This window comes from Aythya marila, assembly GCF_965140915.1.
Source record: "Aythya marila genome assembly, chromosome: 5".
In the NCBI taxonomy this organism is placed as follows: Eukaryota; Metazoa; Chordata; class Aves; order Anseriformes; family Anatidae; genus Aythya; species Aythya marila.
Genome location: NC_139046.1, coordinates 25,329,356 through 25,338,708, shown reverse-complemented (window position 1 = coordinate 25,338,708; position 9,353 = coordinate 25,329,356). Strand labels below are relative to the sequence as shown.

General features: G+C 39.1%; 1 protein-coding gene across 1 annotated transcript in view; it reads right to left on the bottom strand.

Annotated features, from left to right (window-relative positions):
- Positions 1–476: 476 nt before the first annotated feature.
- The window catches only part of LIN52 (lin-52 DREAM MuvB core complex component), a 45,222-nt gene continuing 36,345 nt past the window's right edge, over positions 477–9,353 (bottom strand). The window contains exon 6 of the mRNA XM_082762354.1: positions 477–5,419. Within this exon, the coding sequence (XP_082618480.1) occupies positions 5,364–5,419 (56 nt within the window). The 3' untranslated portion in view covers positions 477–5,363. The remainder of the gene's footprint in view (positions 5,420–9,353) is intronic.

The window sequence follows — 9,353 nt, the reverse complement described above, 5'->3', positions numbered from 1 at the left end:
CGGTATATAAGGGGGAAAAGTAAACATATAGTAGAGGATATTTTTTCACACATCTGTTGTGTATCTTACAAGACATTAACAAGCAAATGGATAAAGCATATAAACTTCATGATATTATTTTGGATTTCACTAAAACTGCTTTCTGGTTCTTGAAGAAACTAAGCTGTCATGAAATAACAGCCAATGTCCTCCTGTAGACCAATAAGAGATTAAAAATAGGAAATGAGCAGCAAGAATAAATGGTCTATTTTCATAAAATAGGGAGGTTGGCAGCTTGTCCCACAAGGACTGTTATGGGGCCTGCACTAGTCAGCATCTTTGTCAATGATCCAGAAAAACAGAGTGGGTAATGAGATGATAAAATGTGTAAAAATACAGATGTACAGAAGCACTGGGCTCCGTGTGAGCTGTTCTCTTGCAGGAAAGAGACCTTCCTTACAGGCAGTTCTCTGAAAGACCAGGCAAAAATAAGGAAGACAAACTTAATTTATTATTATTTTTTAATTAGCTGTAGCCACAATAGTCCTAGGGAAAATCAAGAAAGACTTTTAGTAAAATTTGAGAAAACTCATATAATCTCACACATTTTATTTTTATTTCCAAGTATGTTTCCTCAGATAGATAACACTTGGCATCATACATACAGTATCTTCGGAAGTATTTGGCACACTGGCTGATGTATAGGCTGGGATGTGCACGTAGGAACCACTCATTTCGGTATTTTTGCTGTGGGATGTTTTTACTGCATTGACTATAGAAATATATTTACAGAATTTGCATTTGTTATTCTAATGCCATCCATTCCGTTCATTTTTTTTGGGCCATGGGAAGTTTCTGTCCAACAGCAATTTGGAAGATGCAGACAGGACATTCTGAGAATTTTTTTTTCAATGAATTATCTTTTTCCAGTATAGACTGATTATTGAATGACTTTTTAAAAAGTGTCAATACAGAATAGTGAATGAAATGGGTACACAACACTAAGGAATAAGGAGAGTGAGGATTATTTTTTCATATTATATAATTTGTGTGCCATAAGCAGATAGCTCACACAGAGACTAGATGTATTTCTCTTTTTGGATTCTCTGTGGTGCCAGGGGCTCATCTTTAAGAGGAACCATTAGTTGGTGTATTTCCTGTAGCTACAATCTGCAAGTTGCCTTTTCTTTTGATCATGGATGTCTAGAAGTTAATATTAGTTTAGAAGTATTATAAAAATACTTACGCAATGCCACTGAATTTGTGATAGGCTAAGAGACCAGGCTTTTAGACCATACATAGATATAATTTATTTGTTACATATCACAGAGGTTGATGATGGAATTACCTAGTATCACTTCCTTAACACAAAACGTTTGGCACAACTGTCATCATGATTGGAAAAAAAAGTGTTGTTTACCTAAGACAAGTTACTGTGGGTGAAGATGAAGTAGATGAGATCAGCTGCACGCACAGACTGCAAATCTCAGTGATGATCCTGTTCTTAGAGATACACAAAACAGGATTTAGCTCATGATGATGTGGGAGAAAAGAGTGGAGGAACAAAATACAAGCTGTAATTACGACTTATACCCCTCCACAGTATGCCCCCACTGAACACGCTGCAGTTTTTATTAAGGCATCTCAGAACAGTTGTAACAGAAGACAGACAATTGGAGGATGACTAAAATAACCACAGAACAAAAGCATAACAGATGAAAAACCATGAATAGTGCACAGACAGGAGAAAAACAAAAACAAAAACAAACAACACACCTGCTTCTGACAATAGAAGAAATGAAAGGTTCAAAATGGGGTTAGCAAATAAGCAGGTTTAAAACTAACAATAACATTAAAACAATTGACTTGTATAACTGAATTATGGAATTCACTCTCAGGGCATTTTAGAGGCCAGAAGTACAAACAAATTAGGACTAAGACAAATGGATGAGGGTAGGGCCTACTGCATACCAGATTCAACTACTAGCTCAGCAAGTCTCTAAAACAGGTTGCTGGAGAAGCTAACCTAAAGCAAAATCTGTGTGTAAGCCCTTTGTTTATATCCTTCCCGATGTGTCTACAACCATTTATAATCAGATGGAACATTACAAGTAAGACAGGCTTGTGATTTGCCTTGTAATAGCATGTTACTTTTTTATATAACAAAAATAAGACAAAAGAGAATAACGTTCAAATGTTATCTCTGCATTGGATTAGTCAGTTTTTAAGAATCTGTTATTTTTAGGTGACTTGATCAGGGAAACATGAAGTAAAACCAAGAAACTGGGTTGTAGGATTGTTCCAGAACTGTTAATTTTGCAATGGCAAAGCACTAAGTTGAATGGAGTATCGCCCTCTTCCATTGCCAGTGCAATTAGACTTTTATTCTGATAATGATTAATAGGACGAGAATTTATTCTCAGTTGGATTAAAAAACAAAGCATTTGGTACTCCAAAACTGAACAGCCTTTACAACTAAGCATTTAATACAAAACTGACATTTAATAGGAACTAAAAACATTGGGTTTATTTCCAAGAGCCTGACAACAACATTTAACATACCAATACACAAAAACACTTTATAAAGCAATGCATGAGCTCAAATATTATTACCAAATTTTGATCTTATTATACTCTTCATTCACATCATTTATCAAAACCTTTTGTTGTCATTTCAAAATATTTAAAGTTTATCAGCACTAGAAAGTCACCCAGATTTTTTTGTACAGACAGAGACTACAGTGATGTTGGGAAGGACATCACTGAAGAAAAAAAGTGGAAGAGGTCAATATGCATGAAAATCTTTAGTGCCATTTGGATATTGCCATCTATTCATTTACTGATGGGGATGAAACATTCACAGGCTGAAAACTGAGGTGGTGATAAGCAATGTTTTCCTTATTATACGTCTTAACAGTGAAGAAGAGCCTATAGAAGAGTATTGCCTAGGTGACTAAGCAACAGATTCTGCATCTCAGGGGGCTCTTCTGGAAACCCAGACTACTCTTTGAGCTTTGCATTTGTTTACTATCAGACCACAGAGCAGTAACAGACAGATTACAATTCTCCAGCTAACACACAAAAATACATATAAATATTACCAATAAAAAAATACAGCACTGACTCTTCTTAACAGATGACAAGTACCAAGCCAATAAATACCAATTCTAAAGCATATATTGTTTGCTGCCCTATAGAGGATAACTACTGCATGGTAAAGGCTTTTCTGTTTGTTTCCTTTTAAAATATGTATACGTTACCAAAAACTAGAAGTTTGAAGTTCTTTGCTGAACATATTAGAAAATATACATATACTTCCATGCCAAGCTTTGTTATCTTCTCTCATATTCCTCCTCCTTTCAGATCTCAATTTCTTAATGTGTTGGATCATCAAACCTCTATAAAATGAACTCGTATTAGTGATACAGACCAAGTATCCTATTATTTTATATGTGTGTGTATATATATTATATATAGTATACAAGCTTAAAATTGCATTCAAAATGCGTAATTTAATACTTAAAGCTACATCAACATTGGTTTGCATCAACAGTTTTCCTCTGTCTCTGAATTAGCACTTTTAGGTTCTCTTCACATTCAACTTATCTCTCATGTTCTCAAGGGATGGAGGTCCTGTTAAGCTGAGCCCTGCATAAATAGAAGTATAGAAATAAATCCAATAAGTTTAAAATCACACTCCTGACGCACCTAAATATTCAGTATTTCTGTACGGTCTTCTGGGATTTGGAATTTAACTGCTTAAAAATAGTTAACAGGAGCTGTCCAAAAATGAGTCTCTCTCTCGCTGATAATCACCAAGGCCACAGACTGCAAAGCAAATGGCCACAATCATCTCAGTAAAAATTCAGAGTAGTCTATTTGATTAAAAATCTCCCCCTCTTTATTGCACATGCACCTGAAAACAGTCTCCTCTCTCTGCAAAGACAGAAATTTGCAATGCTCTAAGGACATTCTGTTAATGATGAGGCACAAGTACTATTTCCAAGTCATTTCTCCTCTCACATGTGACTACTGTCTGGGAAATGTCAGATTTTGAAAAGCCTGTGTGCTAAAAATAACATTTCTAAATGGGGAAAAAACTGCTCTTTATCCAACGTTTCAATATTATGTCTTACCCTAGAAAGAGGAACATATTTTTTAATGCTTAAAATGCAGTTTCCTAGGAAAAGGAAACAGTTTGAAATGAAAAAAGTTATTCTCTTAAATAAAATAAAATCTCAGCATGCTCTTTACCACTTCTCACGAATGAACATGCAGAAGTGCATTAACAGAAGGAAAATACATTAAACTATAGGACAAATAAAGTCCAAGATAACGTGCTGAAAGAGACCGGGTCACAGAAAATTCTCTTTAAAATATTATTTTTGCAGGTGAAGCAAGTTTTGAGATTGCTGTTTTCTAAGTAATGAAAATACCAAGAAAGATTACTTTCAGAAGTGTGAAGACTCCATTTGAGCAGAATATCCTTGCAATGGGGTTAACACGCCTGTTGTCCCTTCCTGGAGTACCAAAAACATTACTGCCTTTCAACTTCTTAACTTCCCTCAGTTTCTGGCTTTCTAAGAAACACACTGAGAATTGCAGGGGTACTGACAAAGCTGCTTCTTCCTGTATAGGCTCAAGTTTCTTGAGGGACATTTTCCTTCATGGTACAGTAACACTTCTTACTCTCTGCAGTCTGTCAGTCTAGATTTCACTAGAAAACCATTTAGCACCGAGATGCAGCTCCTGGTACACACGACACTTGATACAAGCCACGTGAAACGCATGGACCAATGTACTAAAGATCCTTCCTAAGAGTACCAGGCATGTTTCTCTGAAGGCAGTGAGCAACTGGAATCTAATGCACAGACTACACTGGCCTACATAACTAAAAGCATCTGATCCTGCAGAACCAATGCTATCAATCTACACCCCAAACTCTGCTCAAGTCATTCAGCACAGAAATTGCACGTAGGAAAGCAATGCACATAAGATAAGAGACACAAGAAGGCCAATGCACCACGATGCACACTGGCCTGTGTCAAAGAGCTGTTGGGTACTTCAAAGAGGTGCTGCCACTGAGAACAATGGAATAAGGACACCACGGCTGTTCACTTTGCCAGGGTCGAATCCTCCTGTTGGGTATCTTGAGGTTGGATGAAGTCTGAATTCCAGTGCAATCAATCGCAGTCCTTGTGACCTGTGCGTCTCCCCCGCAGAGAGATGAGCTGTGGAATCAAGAGGTGTTAGCTTCTGAAGGTCTGGAGCAAGAGCTTTGTACTTCTCTTTAGAAGTTCTGGGGTCCATCTGGATCCGCAGTATGTAGAAGGATCCAGTTGGGGTATTTTTTTTTTTTTTGGTCCCAACTCCAGATGCTGCAGCTACTTTTTGGGCTTCTCTAGGATGTTCAGGAATTTTCCTCGAGTCATTTCTCTAGCTGAAATCACAAGGGAGGAAAAAAAAAAGATTAATATTGAAAAGCAGTCAAGAAATCCAAACAGAATTGTATAATTTGCAGTATTTAACCAGAGGGTAAGAAATTCATTTAATTTGTATTTATACAAATAGTAATGACTTTTTATTTAATAAATAAATCTGCATTCCAGCTTGAATTCCTGACAATCTAGAAATGCCGACAAGACCTAGAATCTTCTAAACCCAGCAATAATTCCCGTGTTTCATTACATACAATCTCTTCTTTCTATTCCTACTGCATTATGCTCTTGCAGCATCCCTTTTCTGTCTCTGTACTATCCTTCTCTGAATGGTATAATCCAGATCTCCATCACTCCGTCTCAGAGCAATTGTTCCTGGATGTTATAATCCGTCAGAGATTATGGAACTCTCTCTTTCTCCATTTCAGGATTATTGGTCCCTGGGTGCTATGATCTTCAACAGAAATTAGACAGCATTTTCTCTCAGCACTGTCAGTCCCTGGATACTGTAATATAATGGGGTTTATATTCCTTCAACGCAGTTCATCTATGGATGGTGTAATAAAGTAAAGTTTATAGAGCTTTGGTCTTCTCGCTCTCTCTGCATTGTCATTCCTTCGATGTTTAATACAGCAAGGCAAGGTTTATATGTCTCTCTCTCTCTTGGCACCATCAATCTCTGGTAGCTGTATTACAGCAGGGTTTACACAGCCACTTTTCTGCATGAGACATTTCTGACTCGTGAGCCCATAAGCTCACAAGCTGGCAGAGCAGCCCAAACACTATCTTTGTCTCACAATACAACACAATGCATTAAAGACAGCACGATTAGTGACCGAATCCTCGAGAGAGACAATTTTCCCACTGGAGCTTCCCTTCATTTCTTTTACATAAAGGTGTGAGCTTTGTGCAGGACCGACAGCCATCAAAACCTGGAGGTTTTTATTCACAGGATTGATGAAAGCATGCATGTTTCCCACACCTAGCCTAGAGACTCTGAAAGGCGGAGACAGGAATTAATTTTCTGTTTTATTCATTCAATTCCTGACCTCTCTACTGAGAGGAACAACAGCAATGACAATTAGCATAAAAAACTAGAGGTGGGTTTGTTGCTGATGTTAGGTTTTCTTTTGACATTACTCGCTATCTGTCTGAATGGAAATAAATGTAATAATAAGTGTTTAGCTTAAGATACTCTAATACCATCAGGTAAAGGCATTTTGTTATTCTACATATAAAGGTTAGAAATTGTGCCTTGAAGCCTGGTCTGTTATTACATTCTAACTTGACCACCCAAAATTGTAGCATGAGGTGTGGTCATCACGGACAATAACGCTGTAAAACAATTAGTGTTAGGAAGTGCCCAGCACACATCGATATTCACAGGCTGCAAAGCCCACAGCCCTGCTGGGAACGTGCCCCACAGGCAGCTACTGCTTCAGGCTGCCTGCAGATTCAAGCAGATCACCTCATTATTCCCTTGGTTCATGCCTCCAGCTGTGAGTTATGTCATCTGGGATCCATTCCCAACTCTGCTTCTGATTCAGGGTGAGCTGCCACAAACATCATTTACTCATTTGTTCCTCTACTTCCCCATCTGCAAGACAGCTTCCAGTTCTCAGTCCTGCTAACACGACACATTGGTAGAAGGTGTTGCGGAAGGGCAGGGAGTGGACTGCTATTTTATCAAGAACTAAATTTTAATGCACGAATAAAATGATTAAATAAAAATCCGGGTTTCTCAACATTTCAGCTAGGAACAGGTTTTCGCCACCGGTTCCTTGACACCTCCCTGCCTTGCACCGGTGACAGCGCAGGGTTTTAAAACGCTGTTACGGAAAAATCACCAAACCCACCTACAGCTGATAGAGTGGAAAGTTTTTCTGAGCGCAAGTCCCATATAGGAGATATACGAATGCATGACAATTCCGTTCCCCCAAAGAGGCTGCACCCTATAAATCAGGCAGAGAGCATAGACTCCTTCTGTGCGCTGAGCGAAATTACTGTGGGTTGGGGGTTGCTCCAAGAGCACGTGCCCTCCTGTTCACTTGTCATCGGAGATGTTAACATTTCTGATTAATTCACAGACCTCTCATTTTATTCTTCATTCCTTTATCCTTGCTATCCTGTTCTGCCGCAGCTTAAAGATTCTTACCGACCTGCTACAATAATCACCGCCCGCTTCCCCCCCCAACCTGGTGAAATTGTTTAGTGATGCCAACCGCGCTTTTAATTTGCAAGACATCAGACACAGAGGTAATTTATACCAACATCTGTTCATTTCTGACTTCTAAAACAAACTCGCACATGCTGCTACAAAATCCCATTAGGAGCAGGAGACAGCCTTCTGCTATTCTGTATTCCTCTTCTCCTCACATACTCAGGCTCGCAACAGGGCTTTATTTTTAAAGATATGATGCCAAGCTGAAAGAAAGGACCTTACGTCTTTGTATATGTATGAAAATGGCCGGGAAATAACATCCTCGTACCACAAACAAATCCCAGCCAAACTAAGGGCAAGTTTCCACAAACATTAACAATCTTGTTTTCCCTGCTTCAGCTGCTTCTCTTGTCTGCCCAGGAACCCCAGCTCAATGTATTCCTGGTAAACACAGGCCAAATACACATTACACGGTGCTGCGTTCAAACGTCTTGGCTACTCCTTCCCCTTTGTTCCTCTCTGATCTGCACTGGGGTATGCCTTCAGCTTGGGTTTTGCACTGAAAAGCCTCCAATACTAAACTGACTCCTCTACTCAGCGTCGCTTCTGAGAAATTAATCTTCAAAAATGGCAATATCATTTCCAACTGGGCCTTTTGGAGCTTGCTGGAGTGAAGGAAGAGCTTGTGAAGGAATAAACCATTGCCCCCGTTCTAAATACGATCACAATCCAAGAGAGACAGCAAGACCTGTGTTAAACAACTACCCCAAGGGACCTGCAGAAGCCCATTGTATGGTAGACAGAGGTGGATTTTTTTTTAATTAAAAGGTTGGACAAAACTGTAGAGACAACCTTGGGGATTTTTCCTTAAAATGGTTGCTTAAACTACGGACTTGTAGCGAAGAGAGGGCTTCAGCACAGGTTTCCTTGTCCCAGCGAACAGACACTACAGAGGCTGTGCAGCACGGCACAGAAACATGAATCTCCATGGCAGGGGACGATTTACAGCCTTGCCTTGGCTGTGCATCTACAACAATAGGAAATCAACAATGGATACGATCACAATAGCTTGGATACAAATTAATCAGACATGTTATGGGGGAAGAAGAGGGTACCAAAGACCATAAGAAAAAAAAAAAACACCTTAAGACGTTATCAGCACTGGTTCCAATGGAAGTTGAGTGCTGGACAGACTCTCTGAAAGAGAATTATACTGGAAAATGGTATCGGGCTGTTATCATTAACAGAAAATGTTGCAGTATGAAGTCAGTTTGCTGCCTGGGAGATCTCAAGAACAGGTACCGGACAGGGAGGACTGAGGCTGAAAGGAGAAGGAGAGATTTTTACTTGATAGGGGAGCAGAATAAGGTTTAATATAATCTCCTCTTTAGAACTTCAATCCCTCAATCCTGCATTTAGTCTTGTTGCCTGGGGCTCCTTTTCTACTACAACTGTCCCCAAGCTGCTTCTTTGCAGTAAATTTTGTGGTTGCTGGTTGAAAGATTCAGTAGTACAGATTGATTTCCTACAAGTGAGGAGATGAGGGATTACCAAAAGCAGTCCTGGTTAACAAGATTGGGTGCAGATCTCCTGCGAGAGCAGCCCACTCTGCCAGTGCTTTGCATCCTTTCACTATGACATATGGGTTTCATTACACGAAGATTTTCCTGATTTTAACTTGGAGGCGATTACATTGGAAACTCAGAGTTATCTTTACATCTGTAGCAATTTAAAGGTTAAGTAACTTTTAATCAAATGACAAGGACTCAATGTTT